The sequence below is a fragment of the Rhinatrema bivittatum genome, chromosome 13 (genome assembly GCF_901001135.1).
Source record: "Rhinatrema bivittatum chromosome 13, aRhiBiv1.1, whole genome shotgun sequence".
Lineage (NCBI taxonomy): Eukaryota > Metazoa > Chordata > Amphibia > Gymnophiona > Rhinatrematidae > Rhinatrema > Rhinatrema bivittatum.
The window spans coordinates 59,823,547-59,843,031 of record NC_042627.1 but is presented as its reverse complement, the minus strand read 5'-3'; the positions used below and the strand labels follow the sequence as shown (position 1 = coordinate 59,843,031).

The following is a 19,485-nucleotide window of genomic DNA, read 5'->3' as shown; positions in this document are numbered from 1 at the left end:
GGAAATAACCTGCACAGAGCAGCAGTTACAACCAGCCAGTGGTGCATTCAATTGATCCATCTGGGCATATCTTATAGTTAACAAAGGTTTAGCTATCTGGCCTTTACATTCAACCAAGTTTGATTATGTTTTTTTATGATGGTAATAGGGTAAGAGCAGCTGCTCTTGTGCTTCTATAGCCAAGTTCTTAGAAACACAAGAGCAGATTATCCTTTCCCTACTGTACTGCAAGAAAGAATGAATAAATCAAGTTGGGAGGGGGAGGTCTGGCCATCAACTGCTTTTATGGCAGGGTTGGGGCTTTGTTACCCCTAGGGTACCTGCACAGAGAGTAGCAGTTACAACCCTAAAAACTTGTTGGGCAGATTAGATGGCATTTTGTTCTCTCTCTGCTGTCATTTACTATGCTACAATGAATCTTCCACCATTGCCAATGCTCAATTTTACAAAAAAAAAAAAAAAAAGTTTGAAGAAACTGAAGAGAATTTTTTTTTTTAAGACTTACAAAAAAAACCAAAACAAAAAAAAAAAAATCCCACACACTTTGGTAAGAAATAAAATCATGAAAAACGTTGGATAGCAAAAAGTTGATGAATGGCTTAATAAGGGCAGAAAATGCATCCTTTAACCTGAACAGAAGAATTGATTGAAGAGCATTGCACCCCCCTCCCCATGCATGCTCAGAAAGATCTTCTGGGTCTTTCTGAACTTTGAAAAAGCTTTTCTGTCTCGGCATCATCAGATAACGTCACCCACAACTGTGGAAGATTATTGCTCATGGAGAAAAAACAATAACCAAAGCTACTACTGTAAAAGTATAAATTGCATTAATTCTACTGCATGAAATTTACAAGAAACACAAAAGGTTTCTATTCTGCAAAATTGCCTAGACACGTAAATGGTTGAATATCTGAAAATCTGTGCCCTGGATCATTGAGGAGGTAATTTTTAGCCGGTATAAAATCTGTGGGTACTTTTTACCTACAAACTTTACATTAGCAGGTGTATAATTTTGCTTGGAAAATTATCCCGGCTAAACTACGCACACACACCACCACCTGCTATTTGGTACATAGTTTTGCCATGAAAATGTATGCGTATACTTTTTAAAATCAGAGTATGCATGTAATTCCCATCCCTGCCCAAACTCCACTCCTTGGGATGCCCCCCCCATGTGTAAGAGTCTGCACACACAGAGGGTAATTTTCAAACGGTCCCCATAAGTTAAAGTCTACAGGTACTTTAGTCAGACTTTTCAAAACTGATTTGTGTGTATAAAATCTGCTTTGAAAATTTGTGGGTGAAGTTATACCTACTCAAGAACAGGTACAATATTGTGCTATGAATTTACACACAATTTCAAAAACTGAAAGACCACCCTAACTCTAACCCTCTACCATGTAAAAGTTACATCCTAAATGATTTTGTGTGTATGTATACAAAAGTAACACAGAAACACAAACGTAATGGCAGAAAAAGACACCAACTGCTCACCTCTCCCTACCACTTCCTCAGAGATCCCCTGTGCGTATCCTATGATTTCTGGAATTCAGATGCTGACCTTGTCTCCACCACCTCCAATGGGAGACTGTTCCACACATCCACTCTCTCGGTAAAGAAATATTTCCTTAGAATACTCCCGCCTACCACCTTTCACCCTCATCCTATGACCCCCCCCCCCACCTCGTTCCAGAGCCTCCTTTCAACTGAAAGAGGCCCACCTCCATTTGCTATGTTACCATGCTATATCATCTCCTCTATCCTGCCTTTACTCTAGGGCAGGGGTGCGCAAACCGGTCATATGGGGGCCCCCCCCCCCCCCAGCCAGTCAGGTTTTTAGGATCTCTCTAATGAATAGGCATGAGATTTGCATGCAAAATATTTCTCATGCATATTCGTTAAGGATATCCTGAAAACCCGACTGGCTGGAGGGGACCCTGTAGGACCACTTTGAGCACCCCTGCTCTAGGGTGTACATGTTTAGATCTTTAAGTCTGTCCCCATATATTTAAAGCAAAGATCACGGACCATTTTAATAGCCAACTTCTGGATTGACTCCATCCAGTTGATATCCTTTTGAAGGACAGTATACAGTATTCCATGAGCTCTCACTTGGGGACTTATACAGGGAAACATCTGTTTTTGTCTGCTGACCATTCTTCGCCCTATGTATCCAAGAATCTGACTTTTGCTATTATCTTATCCACCTATTTGGCCATCTTAAGATCATCAGCTACAATCACCCCCAGATTCTGCTCTGGTTTCATGCACAGAATAATTTCACTCTGTATACCAAGGGTAGGCAGCTCTGGTCCTAGAGCGACACAAACAGCTCTGATTTTCAAGACGTCCACAATGAATATGTATGAGAAACATTTGCATATTCATTGTGGATATACTGAAAAACAGACCTGTTTATGTCACTGCTGGATGAGAGTTGTCTGCCTCCTTGCCTCAATTTTCAAATGAGGATTTGTGTGCATAAACAGGGGTTTCTGCACATAAACCTTTTGACAGTAAGCCACAGTATCTATGCATGCAATTTTGAACACATATCAGTCGCAATATTCTAAAGAGCCAATTCTATGGGAGAAGACTACATTATTTGAAGAAGTCCATTTGAAAATTACCCTCCATATTGATCACAGCATGAAAAGGACCAGTCAGGAGTTATTCAGCTATACCCTGTGGAAATTTGATGCTGTGCATACCTCATAACTGTGCAAAATAGAAACCAAGGCAAGCAAACAAACACAAAAAAATGTTTTAACCTATTTTATGATAATCCTAAACATAAGCGAGATTGAACTATTGCATATATATAGGAAAATTGGTTCTTACCTGCTAATTTTCGTTCCTGTAGTACCCGAGAACAGTCCAGACTCCTGGGTTTTGCCTCCCTTCTAGCAGATGGAGACAAAGTTTTGCTGACACTGCCACATAACCTGGTGTACAGCCTGCAGTCCCTCAGTATTAACCTGTACCCAACCCAAGATACCACTGAACATAATTACCAGTAACATAATCCCATCCCCCTAAACGAGCAGTAGGAAGAGGAACCTTATAATGGAAAAATCTTCCCAACCTTCACAATGTGAAAAACCAAACGAAACCCGTTTCTTCAGCTTATTTACAATAAGATCGAGCTGACTCTAGTTCTCCCCATCTCAACTGGGCAGGACTGTGGATTGATCGGTGGTACTACAGGAATGAAAATTAGCAGGTAAGAACCAATTTTCCTTTCCCTATACATAACCAGATCAATCCATACTCTTGGGATGTACCCAAGCTTCCCTAAACAGGGTGGGACTGCGAGAGTCCCGTTCAAAGTACACTTTCACCAAAGGCCATGGCCTCTGGGAGCTTGGACATCCAATGCTTGGTGAAAGCGTGCAACTTCTTCCAAGTAGGCGCCCTATAAATTTCTTGTGGCAATACTTGACATTCGGCCCAGGATGCCGCCTGTGAGTGAGCCCTTAACCCCTTCAGGGATAGGATGACCTTGACAAACATATGCTGAACCTATCACTTCTTTCAACCACTGCGTTATGGTGGACTTTGAAGCCTTATGTCCCTTTTTTGCGCCACTCCATAGCCAAAAAGATGATCAAACATCCGAAAGCTATTAATGACATTGAGATGTAACTACAACGCCCGCTTTACGTCCAAAAGTTGTAACTCCCTTGCATGAGGTGTCGCTGCATCCAGGTTTGGAAAGGCTGGCAGTTCTACCGATTGACTCAAGTGAAAAAGATGACACCACTTTCGGAAGAAAGGAAGGAATCATATGCAATGAGTTTCTGGAATCCGTAATTCTCAAAAAGGGATCCCTACATGACAGAGCCTGAAGTTCCAAAATCCTTCTAGTGGAAAAAATTACCACCAGGAAAACAACCTTTAAGGTGAGATCCTTCATAGTTGCCCTCCTAAGAGGCTGAAAAGGAGCCGCACATATGCCCTTGAGGACCAAGAAGGCTCCAGGAGGGACACAACTTCTGCACTGGAGGACGCAAATGTTTCACCCTCCGGAGAAAAAAAACGCACCACATCAGGATGTGCAGTTTGCCTTGAAGACAGTCCAATGCCACCATCTGAACTCTGTGGGAATTAAAGGCCAAAACCTTTCACCAACCCTTGTTGTAAGAAGGCCAAAACATGCACCACGGATGCTCGAGTAGGATCAACACCCTGCTCTGCACACCAATTCTCAAAAACTCTCCAGACTTTCACATAGGCTAAGGATGTTGAAGTATTCCTAGCTTGCAGCAGAGTGGAAATTACATCTTCTGAATACCCTTTCCACCTTAAATGCTTCCTCTCAAAAGCCAAGTCATGAAACAGAAGCAAGCCGCCTGATCTGAAAATATGGGAACCTGATGTAGTGATCTCTTTATTTATCCCTTGCTTTCTTGAATTCAGATACTGTTTTTGTCTTCACTACCTCCACTGGGAGGCTTTTCCATACATCCACCACCCTCTCTATAAAGAAATATTTCCTAAGATTATTCCCGAGTCTGCTCCTTTTCACCCTCATCTTTATTTCAATTGAAAAAGGCTCACCACCTGTGCATGGAAACCTTGAGATATTTGAATGTCTATCATATCTCTCCTATCTCATCTTTCCTCAAGGGTATAGATGTTTCGATCTTTAAGTCTATCTGCATATACTTGAGAACGAAGACCACTGACCATTTTGGAAGCCATTCTCTGGACTGATTCCGTACTGTTTATATCTTTTTAGAAACATAGAAACATACACAATGATGGCAGAAAAGGATCAACCAGTCCATCCAGTCTGCCCAGCAAGCTTATGATAGCATTGGCCACATAGCATCTGCCATGCCTTACAGGTCACCCCCACATTTAGTTTCCCAAAAGCTTCAATGTCAGAGCCCTTGCTGGTTGCTGTCTGAGTCCAATTTCCCATTCCCTCTTGCTGTTGAAGCAGAGAGCAATGTTGGAGTTGCATCAGAAGTATCAGGCTTATTGGTTAAGGGTAGTAACTGCCACACCAGCAAGTTACCCCTATGCACTATTTTCTTCATTTCCATCCTCTAACCTTTAGGGATCCACAGTATTTATCCCATGCCACTTTAAAATCTTTCACTAATTTAGTCTTTACCACCTCATCTGGAAGGGCATTCCAGGGATCCACCATCCTCTCCGTGAAAAAATATTTCACGACGCTGGTTCCAAATCATCCTCCCTGGAGTTTCATTTCATGACCCCTAGTTCTATTGATTTCTTTCCAACAAAAAAGGTTTGTTGATTGTGCATCATTAAAACCTTTCAGGTATCTGAAGGGCTGTATCATATCCCCCCTGCACTTCCTCTCTTCCAGGGTATACATATTTAAGATCTTCAATCTGTCCTCAAAGTCAATTTATGGAGAATTCTCACCATTTTTAATCGCCTTTCTCTGGAATGCCTCCATTCTGTCTCTGTCCCTTTTGAGATACGGTCTCCAGAACTGAAACAGAATACTCCAGGTGAGGCTTCACCAATGACCTGTACAAGGGGATTATCACTTTTTTTTTTAATGTTATTCTTCTTTATGCAGCCCAGCATTCTTCTGGCTTTAGCTATTGCCTTCTCACATTGCTTCGCCGTCTTCAGATCACTAGACACTATCATCCCAAGGTCCCTCTCCTGCTCCGTGCACAACAGCCCTTCAACCCCATCATCACATACAGCTCTTTTGGATTACCACACCCCAGATGTATGACTCTACACATCTTGGCATTGAATCCCAGCTGCCATAACTTTGACCACAATTTAAGTTTCCTTAAATCGAGTCTCATTCTCTCTACTTACAGCATGTCCACTCTGTTGCAGATCTTAATATCATCTGGAAATAGATAAACTTTATTTTCTATCCCTTCTGCAATGTCACTCAAAGATATTCAACAGGACCAGTCCCAACACAGATCCCTGCGGCACTCCACTTAACACCGTTCTCTCTTCAGAGTAGGTTCCATTTACCATTACACACAAGCAATTACCCCAAGCAATACTTGAAACTGCTCCGACAATGGATTTCACAGGGAGAGCAATGCCGACTGCAGAGGGGTAGCATGTGAGCAAACACCCAAGGCACCAGCTTCAATTTTGAAGCCATGGAACAGAGCACCTGCAAGTAATCTGAAACCATGGGTACTGCACTCTAACAAACTGTGAATTTGCCTCTGCAACTTGTAAATGCGTTCCCTGGTGAGAAACACCTTCCCAATCTTGGTGTCAAAATGTGTCCCCCAGGAACTCCAATATCTGAGTAGGGGAAAGATGAGTTTTGGACAAATTCACTACCCAACCCAGGGATCTCAACCGCTGTAGCACAAACGCCACTGCCTGCCTGCCAAGGACCTTTGACTTTGCCCGAATAAGCCAATTGTCCAGATATGAGTAAACTAGAAAGCCCTCCTTTCTGAGAGCTGCCGCCACCACGACCAACACCTTGGTGAATGACCTTGAAGAAGTCGACAATCCGAATGGAAGGGTGCAAAACAAAGTGTGTCCTGAGGATCATCAACCTCAGATGATCCAGTCGGATCGCTATGTGCAAGTACACCTCTGTCAAATCCAGAGATGCCAAGAACTCACCTTTGCATCCTGCTGCAATGACTAAGTACAGAATCTCCATTTGAAAACGAGGAGCTTTGAGAGACATGTTTACTTTTAGATCCAAGATTAGATGGAAGGTCCCCTCTTTTTCGGAACCACAAAATAAATGAAATACCTTCCAATCCCCCACTCCTCTGCAGGAACAGGAAAAATAGCTCCCCACATCTATAAGCGGGTGCTGGTTTCCTGCACCATATGCCTTTTTGCAATGGAAGCACAAGGGAAGACCATGAACAAGTCCTTTAGAGGATGAGAAAATTCTAAAGTGTAACCTTCTCTTATCACACTTAAGACCCACCTGTCTGTCGTGATTTTGGTCCACTCCTCGTAAAAAGTCAACCGACCTATCACCGGCATCGAGGAGTGGACCGGTCTTGCTTCATTGGGTGGAATTGGCTCCACCAGCAGCCTGGCTGGAATCATCTCGGTTCAGCTTTCGACCTCGAAATGACTGGTTCGAGCACTGCTGTCTCCCAGTACCTTGCCTCTGGGCTCCCCCAGAAGTCCTATTCTGCCAAAAATGTCTGTTCACCCTAAAGCAAAAGCACGGAGGAAATGATCCTTTTCTCCCTTTTGGCTTATTCTCTGGCAATCTATGCCCTTTATTTTCCCATAGATGTTTCACAAGCTCTTCCAAGTCCTCTCCAAAAAGCAGTTTTCCTTTAAAAAGTAATGCTCCTAACCAAAACTTGGACCAAACATCCACCGAACAGTTTAATAACCAAAGGAGTCTCCTGGCCGAGGCTGCTGACATGGTTCTGGAGGAAGTCCTGATGAGGTCATATAATGCATCCGTTCCATAGGCCACCACCACCTCTAGCTGCTCAGCCTACTTTGCCTCTGAAGCAGACATTGCTTTTCTTGCCTGCAATTGCTGTACCCAATGCAGACCAGCAGAAAGCATAAAAATGCTGCAAACCACAGTGCGAATGCCTAGGGCAGACAGCTTAAAAATCTTTTTGAGATGGACTTCCAGCTTCCTGTCCTACATAATCTTAACACTGCAGAACTGGCCACCGGAATTGTCTTCATGGTGACCACAGAAACTGGGGCATCCACCTTTGGAAGTCTTAACAGCTTGAGTGTGTCCGCTGGTAAAAGATACAACTTATCCATCGCTCTGCCAACCTTTAAGCTGGTCTCCGGAGTATCCCACTCCCTGACCGACTTATGGAAGGGGAAAGCTTTCACTGGACCTCTTAAGCCATCCATGATTGGATTCACCTTCTCCTGATCAGATTCTTCCCACGGAATCTTAACCCCCAGCTCCTTAAGGACATAGGGGACCAGGGGCCACAGCTCTTCCCTGTGGAACAGATGAACCACCTTAGGATCGTCCTCCTTCACAGCAGGGGCTTGACCCAGCCCTTCCTCTGTATCCCGTCCATCCAGAGAAGGCTCCATCTCAGAAGGGTCATCCGTTGGAGGATCCCCCCATCCTCCGAATCCTCTGAGGCCTCATCTGCCGTGTCTGACTGAGTAGACCTACCAAGGACTCACTGAATCCTTGTCGCACATTAGTCTGCAAAACTCGATCTCTTCCTAGGCCGAGAACCCATAGACACCTCACGCCCAGAAACATGCCACCTCGCGACTTTGCTGGCACGCTTTGTGCAGCAATAAAACAAAATCTGACGAAAAAGCTGCAGGATCATCATAATCCTCCCCTAGGAGGTCCTCATCCTCCCCGACTGATCCCTTGGCCTCCTGGCCCTCCATGGGGCTCTGATCGGCCAGGGACCACTGAGGAGGCAGATCCCCCTCCCTCCCACTGCTTCAGAAGCAGCCATGAGGAAAGACAAATTGGCTGCCGTTTCCACACTAAATTGGGAAGTGGCCCGCTGCTGCAGTAGAATTGCTTGTGAGCCTTACAGACTCTCGCTGATTTCCCAACACCACTGCCAATGTTCTTGAGCTGCCCTCTCCCCCAAAGAGGCAGTGGGAACTGAAACCAGCCCGGGACAGCTGCATGCACGCCTTGCCGTACGTGGAGCATTCACTGCCACGTGGCATGTCTAAAGCCTGCCTAATCACTTGAGCAGGCAGCCACCCAGAGGACTTCAGTAGAGAAAAAAAATCAACATGAGCTGCTGCTGCCGAGCCCCTATAAGGCTGCCGCCCCAATCTCCACCCAGATGACGAAAGGACCAAGCTTTAAAAGGGTCCCCAACCCCCTGATCATCCACCTCGGTACCAGGAGGGATGACCCCCCCACCAGGAATGCCAACCTCCAAGGAGGAAATCTTCTTAAATTCTATTTATTTATTTCTTTTTTAATTCATTTCCAGACTGCAGGTTTTGCACATTTACCATCTGCTGGAGACAGAAATACTGAGGGTCTGCAGGTGGCACACCAGATTATGTGGCAGTATCAGCAAAACTCTGTCTCAATTTGCTGGAAGGGAGGCAAAGCCCAGAAGTCTGATCTGGATACATACAGAGAACCTAGGATAAAAATCTCTAAGCTTCAATCATTGTCTATCATATAAATAAGCACATCTCTCTATGTATATATTTATCAATCTAAGGTTATAAAATCTCCACACATACATACACATACCCACTTTGAAAAAGGTGCCTGTGACTAATTTTTGTATTCCTTTTGAACAGTGATTAACAGAAACTCACTACTTTATAATCCATCTCCTTCAGCCTCAATATCTCTCCTAATGTAACAGTCCTTTCCATTAAAGAATGCCATGACCAATGTTAGACCAAGATATCACTAGAGAAGTCAAGAGGGAAAGTTTTGTTATACTGATGTAAATTTTAATGATCTGGCAGACATGATGTTAAAATAATTTATTTTGTAACATTTGCCTATAAGTATAAGCAAATACCTTAAGTCTGTTTTTTGTATTTTCTTATATTGTTATCAAATCATTGGTAATGCAAGATTAAGAAGACAGGTAAATCTTTACAAAGTTATATATCACATGTTGCAAGTACTATCCTTTAGGTTAAATATATTTCTTGGTGTAAGACCAATGCCATGGCACAATAAAAGCAAACAATGAATTACCCTGCTTACTTTGTTATTTAACACTATAAACCCATTTTACTAGAAAAATTGGAAATACCTCCAAAAATATTAAATGGCACATCAAATATTTATGTTGGTTAACCATGTGAAATAACCAAATGAAGGGAATCCAAATGTGAGATGCACCAATTATGACGCTGACAACTGCTTAATCATCACTCCTCCATTATAAAGAAGTGATTCTTTCACTTATTTTATATGCAAAAAATATATAATATATTAAAAAAAGCATTTGTGACTATAAGACCGCTGATTATTTATGACCCGTTTGTAAACATATGATTCACTAATCAGTCTTTATGTTTGCAGGTGTTATGATGGTCTTTCAATATCCCTATGCTGATGCCTGTGTTTATGAAAATAATTAAAATGTATTGATGAATGCTGTTACCATGTGAAAACAGAACATATGTTGCATAATCATAGCAATTTGATAATTAGTAATACTATTACACCTTAGGTGCCAATTAGATGACAAACCAGAAGCCTGTCACTGTATTTAAATTCATCTTTTTTTTTTTGTTTGTTTTAACTGTAGAATGAAGAGGAATCAGACCAAGGAAGAATAGCCATGGAACTTGGAAAAATAATTCTCAAATTATTATCTTACACACCAAGGAACCTCCTTAAAGGGACATTGCTAGGGGTGGTAAAATGAAAAGAATTGGAACCTTTCTAAATGGTAAATTTTGTTTTTTTGTTATCTGATGTCACCTAGCTAATTGTGTCTAAGGTTATTTTCCCCATAACTTCTTGGCTGTTTGTTTAAATCATTTTTCAATGCAAATTTAAAATTTCTTAAGGGCAAAATGTTCCATATGGTTCTGACATAATTACCTTTGTTTATGACTGTTCTACAGAAGCAAAGCTCTAACCATTGGTAATTCAGCAGAGGTTCAACAGCAGCATATTTCTAATTTGCATATCTTTGCTGCTGCACAAATGGTAGCAAACCAATGCTAGCAATTTTCAAATTCCCACTTTACCAACTCTGCTCGAGTCCCTTTAAGTCTTTCTTGAAAGTGCCTTTTTTTATTTCATGTTACAACATGGCATCTTTACCACGATTTTGAATCTGAGCATAATTCTTACCAAGATTATATAATGACTCAGGAGAGCTTTAAGACTGAATTAAATTCATGGGTGACAAATTCCCAGTATCCTGCAGATTTATCTTTCGATGCATTTTTGTTTGCTCAGTTTCCTTTAAGCCTTTTCAAAATAAGTTCTTTTATACAGAAACATGGGTTAAATGCATGTTTGCCCATGTAAACGCACAGTGTGAAAATCATCATCCCCCCTCCTCCAAACAGGCCAATACAGTACAGTGCGCTCCGACGGAGCTCACTGTTAACCTGCTCTTGGACGCGCGTTTTCCCTTACCCCTTAATTCAGTAAGGGGCGGAAAACGCGCGTCCAACCCGCGGCACCTAATAGCGCCCTCAACATGCAAATGCATGTTGATGGCCCTAAGATAGGCACTAGTTTCTGCTGGCACCGGGAAAGTGCACAGAAAAGCAGTAAAAACTGCTTTTCTGTGCACCCTCTGACTTAATATCATGGCGATATTAAGTCGGAGGTCCCAAAGGGTAAAAAAAAGTAAAAAGAAAAAAAAAAAGAATTAAAATGGGCCGGCGACTGTCAGGCCGAAAACTGGACGCTCAATTTTGCCAGCGTCTGGTTTCAGAGCCCGTGGCGGTCAGCGGGCTCGAGAACCGAAGCCGGCAAAATTGAGCATCTGCTGTCAAACCCGCTGACAGCCGCTGCTCCGGGTCAAAAGGAGGTGCTAGGGACGCGCTAGTGTCCCTAGCACCTCCTTTTGCCTGTTTCTACCACACCACATAATTTGCATACTGTATCGCGCGCACCGGCGAATGGCCGATGCGCGCGCCGGGAGAGCAGGTGTTCGTCCGCTCTCCCACGGACTTTACTGAATCGGCCTGATAGGTAAAAGTAGGTGCACTTTAGTTAGGATGGGGCAAGGGGGGCCATGCATGCCCGCACTCATTTTTTTTCCAATCACCAAATATATTTTCTGGCGCATACTTTGCGCCTGCTCCCCATACACTGCTTCTTCATTCTAATTTGCTACCTTAACAGCGCAACAGGTAGAAAATCTGAATAAACTGTCAGCAAGAGTAGCTTCTCTTTAAAAAAAAGAACAAAAAAAGTGCTTGCATGGTTCCAAAACTGCCATCTATATTTTAGTGTATACTCTGTCTAGAGTTATTTTTTTAGTGCTGTTTTAGTAGCTGATTAGTATGGGTACTGATCTACATGTTTCTGATTTATGGTTACTTGCCTTGTTTTCTGCCTCCTACTGTAATTTCTGTGCCTTATATTAAAAAAAAAAAGCATAAGATAAGAAAGCATCAAAAGAAAAGCTGTTCCTTCAAGGTGTTCTGAAGCAAGAGAGTTCTCAACTGAAATAAAGAATAAAAAATGTTTGCAGAGCACGATAAAGAAAATTTGTATTGAATATTTTCTATCAGCACTATAAATCAAATGGATAAAACCAGTAACTTAATTAAAATATAAATTCTTATACCTTAAACCACGAGTTCTTCCTCATATTCAGCCTTCCCATCCACATATCAGATAACAACATTTGTGTGCACGTGTGAGCTACAAACAGGCGAAGTCTTGAAGACACCGCTAGTTTAAGGCAGGTAGAATTACTCCAGTTTTTCAGCTCATACGTCAGCAGCTTCATCGCCATAGTTTCATCTTGTCTGAAGGACTGTTCTAGAAGCTCCACAGCCAGCTGTCCAAACTCACTAAAGGCAAGTAAAAAAAAAAAAAAAAAAAAAGCACTTGAATTAGAAGGGGAAACCCTAGCTCTGAAGCATTGTAAAGGTAGCAAATTGGAATGTCTTTCAATCATAAAAATACAGAAAAGTAACAGACCAGATAGTTACTAGCATCAGTAATATGGAATCTACTTAGGGGCAGATTTTCAAAGCCTACACACGCAAATCCAGGTGGATTTACATGCGTGGGGGGGGGGGGGGGGGTTATGCTCGCCGAGCCTATTTTGCATAGGCCCAGGGCTTGAAAAAATGGGCAGGGCAGGGGCGGTCCAGGGGCATGGCCAGAGACCTCTCCACTGCCCCTGGGCCTGGGGATCGCCGGCCGGCAGGCGTAAATAACAAAACAAAGGTAGGGGGGATGTGGAGGGAATGGGGAAAGCCATCAGGGCTCCCCCTAGGGCTCGGTGCACGCAAGGTGTACAAGTGTGCACCCCTTTGTGTGCGCCGACCCCGTATTTTATAACATGTGCGCGGCTACGCGCACATGTTACAATATCGGGTGTAGATATTAAAATCCGGCCCTTAGTGTTTGGGTACTTGCCAGGTACTTGTAAGCTTGGATTGGCCACTGCTGGAAACAGGATGTTGGGCTTGATGGAACCTTGGTCTAACCCAGTATGGCAATTTCTTATGTTCTTTTTGGCCTTGGGCAAGTCACTTCACCCTTCACTGCCTCAGGCAGAAACTTCAAATTGTAAGCCCTCTGGGGACAGGGAAAAACCTGAATGTAACACCTTGAGCTACCAATGAAAAGGCATGCTAAATAGAAATAAAATACCATTGTACAAAAGAGCTGCCAAATCTGGGCCCAAAATATGTCTCGTGATACATTGGCTGATTCCTACCTTTTGGAAAGTTTAAATGTTGTGTATCTCACTATAATAAAATTAAAGGGCAAAAGAATTCAGAAGAGAAGATGCTTTAAAAGCTAAGCCAGGAGTACTAGATGTGAAAATCCAAGTCAACAATGTGCTCACTTATAAAAAGAAATGCATATAAACTTTGTCCAATGTGTATCCTATAGGAAAATCATTTTGATGCATTACTATTTGCTGAGTAAGAGCAGAGGTTTCTACAGATGTGACTTTTTTTTCAATTAATCTTGGCTTATATTACAACAAACTGTATCCAGAATATCTTAGTAAATACAACATGGCTTTTGAGACAGGATATCCTGTGATAAAATGGCAAATAACATATCCATTCTGAGTGCTGTCATGGGACTTGTAAGTATTCTCATTATAAAAATCACAATAGGAAATATACAGGAAAAAGGCCTTTGGAGTAAGGACTGATGGAACCTAGAAATAAACAGCTCTAAGAAGACGGCTACCTAGCTGGAATTTCAAAGAATCATGTTATTCTATATTTCCACTCTCTCACTTCCTGAGGATGTGTTTTTAATCTTTCTTACAGTTAGTTACAACATCAGCAAGAGAGGCTAGAGAAAAGAAGGTCAAATTTGTTTCCTGATTCTCTCTTCCTAAAACTTCAAGTACTAGCAAGCAAGAAGCAACACACTAAATTCCTATGCACTGAGGATCGTGCAGAGTGTGTGCATGATAAACAATTAGAACATTTTTCAGACATGTCAAAGGAAAGAAAAAAAAAATGATAAAATAAAGCTTCTCTTCAACAGGGAGAAAGGAGTGCTCCTAACACACTATAATACAGCTTGAAGAATTACTAGAAGCAAGGGCTCCTTCCCTTTTACATAAGGGACTCTGCTGAGCTCCATCTTTTATTCTGGAAGAACAGAGATGGAGGTAGGGTTTGGGGTGATTTTATGCATTTTGAATGTTGTTTTAGCTGATATACAAAAAAAAAACCACCCAAGCGATGTGCATTTATCTGGAAAGAGGTTTCTAAATGCTTGTAAATAAATAAAATGAAAAGTTGCTTATTTGTAACAAGTGTTCTCCGAAGACACACCGATGAGTCATATGACTACTTCTGGAGGTGAACAGATAGAAGTCCAGAGTTTTCCAAAAATGACAAAAGCCTTTTATTGCCCATCTTTGACTGGAAGAACCACCAAGGAGATGAAAAGGGTTTGTGTAACTGGTGAACTGCTGTTTTCAGAGACCACATGTTACAAGTAAAAAACTTTGCTTTCTCCAAAAACAAGCAGTTCATGAGTCAAATACATGTGACTCATTAGCTAAGGCTTGTCTTTACAAAAAGAAGGAAAATAAAAGCCATCATAAATAGATGAGAAATATTTTTATTGGGAAAGCATGTTTGCTTACCATAAACAGGGTTCTCTGTACACAACGATGACATAGTTTTTAATACTAAGCATGTGTGGGAGTTCCTGTGCACTGGCCACCTTGTGAGCCCCTCAGACCATTTGTAGAGCTCACAAGATTACTTAGCTAGGTGGTCAACTCTCTAGGAGACAGGTGGCAATTAAGCATGGTTAATTAACCATGACTCTTGGGGAATCACAAGCTGACAGATGCACTGTGAAACTCTTACTGAATAAGCAGCCCGGCTTTCCCATGGAGAGTGGACTACTGAGTGACCAGGCTGCACAAAAACTGTTTATCCAACATTACTATCTGTCTTTGAGAGACTGTGCATACAGTAATGGTATGTGAAAGTGTGCACAGATGACCAAGTTGTAGCTTTGCAGATGTCTTTGATAGCGACAAATCTCTGACCTGATGAACCTTGATAATCGCAGAGGGGAAAAATCCCAAGGAAGGTCCAGATTGGCCAAGCCCCACGTTGACCCTTTGAATGGTGGCTAGACGCCTCCATGGAGAGGGAAGGCCTTCCTGAGTGGGGTGGGCTGACTTCTGCCACCAGGGTTACTTCTAGGATGTCCCATGGCATGGAAGTGAGTGGGACCTCCCATTGCGAGAGTAGATCAGATACCTTTGGCATGACTGGCTGGAGGATGCTCTCCTTGTCACTTGCCATCTAAGAAGTAAAGAAATTCTTAACCAGTTCCGATATCTGGTCCCTGAATTTCTGTGTTTTCTGGGCTTGAGTTGGAGACATCCTCCTCAGAGACCAGAATAAGGTCTTCCTCCGGAGATGACTGCACCAGCCTCCAGTCTTCCTCCTGCAGGTTCTGCAAAAGTCCAGGGTTACCACTGAACAAATAGGATCTGGGGTTTCCAGCTGCAAGGTAGGCGAATGCTTCCTGGTCTGAACCTTCGGATCTGTCGTCCTGGCAGGTCTATGGTCCAGGAAGAAGAGATGAGACATGGATAAAGATGTTTTCCGTGCCAAGAAGGAACCTGGAAAGCATATCCTCCAACACCCCCCAACCACATGGGAGTATCAGATTAGAATACTTCTCCCAATGGAGACTTATCTGAAGCCCTATATGTCAATGGCACCAGATACATTGGACAGGATTAAGGATTGATCCATCAACGATGATTGCTTCAACTGCACCAAGAGCATTGAAGTCATTGAATGGCACTTTTTCTTTGGTGCTTCTGAGCCTCTTGAAGGGAGTAAGATTTGGAAACATGACAGCACAAAAGTTCCACTTCTCCATGTTTTTGCACCTTGCTTAACCTTTTGGCCACAGTGGATCAAGAACTTGGCACTATGAGCAAGGGAGCCTTAGACTAGGCTCTACTGCTCAATTCCAAAGAAGCTCCGCTCCGTGGAAAGGATCAGCTATCTTGAATACCCAATTCTACAGGACCTGGGAGACATCCAGCTGCAGTCAGCAGTTTGCAGAATCATGAACTCGGCCCAGGCATTTGTAGCAAATCGCATTGCCATCGGTAAGCAACACTATCTGAGAGCAAGAATGAGCGAACACACATTCCTGCAGTAGAACAGACAAAGAGCCCAAGGGGCTTATGAGGCAGCACATGCATGGGAAATCCAGTGCATACTTAGTAGAAAAACTGAGCTAGAGAGATGGGTTTCTTTGGTGCTATCAGATATCACCCAGGTGTCATAGCTAATTCAGTCCTTCTTGTTGATGGAGAATATTTCTTTTTCAAAATTTTTTTTTTAAAGGGGGGGGGGGGGGGAGGACCCTAGAAATGATGAATTTGGGCTCTACCTTTCATAGAGACTGTGAAGAATGGATATTCTAATCCTATTATCCCATCAGGAGCTCATGTCCAGTAATCGGATGTAAATATGTGGACTAACTTCAGGTCACAGTCTTGCAAATCTCCTCAATGGAATTAGACCTTAGATGGTTAACTGTCTGTATGGCCCTAACATTATGGGCCTTGCAATACCCTTCTAAGGTCAGGCTTGCCTGGGCTTAATAGAAGATGCATCTGCTATTCAATCAGAAATGGTATGGTTTGTTACCACACTCCCAGATCTATTAGGGTCAAAAGAAACAAAATTTGGTGGAATTTCTATGGACTTGAGTCCAGCAAATGAAGCGCTTTGTCATTCTTATGGAGATGTGGTCTAGAGAAAAATACTGGAAGGGTGATTGATTAAAGAACAAATCTGACACACTCTTAGTGAGCACGTAGGATGTGTGTGAAGTACCATGCTATTAAGAAGAAAACTGGTATAAAGTAGATAAGTCACTAGGAGCTGAAGCTTGTTGATTGCTATCGAAAAAAAAAGCAACCTTCCAGATCACATATTTGAGCTCACAAGAGTCTAGAAAAATTCAGAGGCAGCTTTCATCGGCTGGGTATGTTAAAGTTAAATGATGCTGCAAGAGACTTGACGGAAGGCTTCAATTGAAGCAAATTCTGCATGAACCTGAAAATTAAAAGCATTATAGAAATGAGGTTTCCTTCTACATGACAGATTTCTCATATTCAATTTCTTGCCTTATTGGCATACAACTTCAAGGCAAGTTAGCAATAAAATGGTACATCCAAAATAACAAATCATGATTAACTGACAATAACAGATACAAAGCAATCTACTGAAGAAATATCAATACAGTATTAAAATGAAACACAAATGAGCTAATAAAATAACCTACAGCTAAACACTCCCCTTGCCAAATATGTCAAAGCTTAGCAAATTACAAAACACCCATAATCCAAATACATTTTAAAAACCCAAACAAATCCAAGATTATGAGAAGACCCAAGAGAAAAAACACTCCTTCAAATGCTTCTTCAAGCATTAATTGCCAACTGCATGAAAGTGAACTCTTATCCAGATAACTTGGAGGCGTTATGGGGTGGCATTACATAAGCCGGATGAGTTATCCAGCAAACTCCAATATTCAAAATTACTTGATAATTTATCCAAGTCTGGATGTGCCAGAGACCTTTACCCAGCTATATTTAGCAAAGGACCTAATTGGCTTATATTAGCCGGATAACTCTTCTGCTTCTTTCACTGCTAAACATCTGCCTCTCTAATACTAAGCATGGTTGGGTCTGGCAAATTCCTGGATAAGTCATCAAAAAAGAACAAGCTCATTGTTTGACAGATATAAACTTTTAAGGGGCTGTTTGGATTATATTATTAGATAAAAATTAATGAACATAAAATACTATCTTTGATATGTATGATATTTGCATTTTATAGATATTTGTAGATTGCCATGTAATTCAATAGAAACATAATGCAGTGTTGTAAAACACTGCAATAATTATGAATACAGATTTGAATCTTAGGCTATCAAACTTTATAGAAAAACTACTAAAGTGCAAAAGAAGAAAGCAAAAGAAATAAGATCATATGCTTATGTTTCTTCCTCATTCTTGTGAATTATAATTTAATAAAAATAAAATGAAAACCTAACATGCAAGTGAAAAATTTACTTGGAATGCTCCTTCAGCTCTTCAGACGTATCGTCAATGACATCGCTCTGTTTTGCTTCACAAGCCATGGAGCGATTCAGCTTGCAGGCAACCAAAGCTTTGGCCATGGACTCTTCTCCATGCTGCCAGAAGAAAAGAGCCATCTTCTGCCGCTTCATTAACACAGCCCAAACCAAGAGCTCATTAAAAGGGTAGGGAAAGCGTTTCATTTCAGGGTCATCGATGTCTAAGATTTCTTCTTTGGTTTTTTTCCTTTTTCCTTCTTCTGCAACAGTATCCATCTTTTTAAGAAAATGAAGAAATACATTTACATAAACCTTTATTAGAGATTTTTCAAATTAAACAGCAATAAAACCCAATACTAAAATGAAGTGATGACTTCCTTTATTCTACCTGATTAAAGGTTGCTAGGAGGATTTTACAATTAAAGCAATATTTCAAACTAGTTGTCTATAAAGTCAGGTTAGCTAAAACACTTCCATCCCTCTTGTGTAATTACTGAATCCTTCAGATACCCCACAGCTGCAACAAAATACGATGCACAACATAAGGACATAAACAACTAGCACATGGTATATTAATCAAAGACATGCTAAATTCTAAAGACTCATAGAAACATAGAAACATAGAAATGACGGCAGAAGAAGACCAAATGGCCCATCCAGTCTGCCCAGCAAGCATCCCTCATTTTTTCTCTCATACTTATCTGTTTCTCTTAGCTCTTGGTTCTAATTCCCTTCCACCCCCGCCATTAATGTAGAGAGCGGTGATGGAGCTGCATCCAAGTGAAATATCTAGCTTGATTAGTTAGAGGTAGTAGGGGTAGTAACCGCCGCAATAAGCAAGCTACACCCATGCTTATTTGTTTTTACCCAGATTATGTTATACAGCCCTTATTGGTTGTTTATCTTCTCCCCTGCCGTTGAAGCAGGGAGCTATTCTGGATATGCGATTTGCTCAAATAGGAAGGTGAGTGGGTGGAAACGATTGGCCGCCATAGCAGGAAATAACTGCACAATGTACCTCCCAGGAAATTTATATCTGGCACCCACCTTTCCCCATCAGAGCCCCTCCCCAGGTCTCATGATCCTCCAGGATTAGGCTCAAGGAGACTGTAGGGTGCCGAGTAAATGCAGTACCAGGGACAGAAAGAGGAATGATCTGAAAGCCTGCCTCCAGGTTAAGATGCAGCTGATGAAATATCATCCATGATCTTTTTTTCTTTGGTAATATAAACCATTGTGAATGAGATAACAGGTAAGATCTGCAGTCAGCAGCAATA

General features: G+C 41.9%; 1 protein-coding gene and 1 long non-coding RNA gene across 5 annotated transcripts in view; one reads left to right on the top strand and one right to left on the bottom strand.

Moving 5' to 3' along the window:
- Positions 1–11,030, top strand: part of LOC115075158 — a 162,468-nt gene extending 151,438 nt beyond the window's left edge. Inside the window, exon 7 of the long non-coding RNA XR_003852447.1 lies at positions 10,203–11,030. This is a non-coding gene — a long non-coding RNA (uncharacterized LOC115075158). The remainder of the gene's footprint in view (positions 1–10,202) is intronic.
- The window catches only part of LOC115075157 (transient receptor potential cation channel subfamily M member 7-like), a 251,239-nt gene that overhangs the window by 112,537 nt on the left and 119,217 nt on the right, over positions 1–19,485 (bottom strand). For all 4 annotated transcript variants that reach the window (XM_029575380.1, XM_029575377.1, XM_029575378.1 and 1 more), the window contains 2 exons: positions 18,204–18,484; positions 12,213–12,441 (listed from right to left, as the gene is read on the bottom strand). In XM_029575380.1, coding sequence (XP_029431240.1) covers positions 12,213–12,441; positions 18,204–18,484 — 510 coding nt within the window. The remainder of the gene's footprint in view (positions 1–12,212; positions 12,442–18,203; positions 18,485–19,485) is intronic.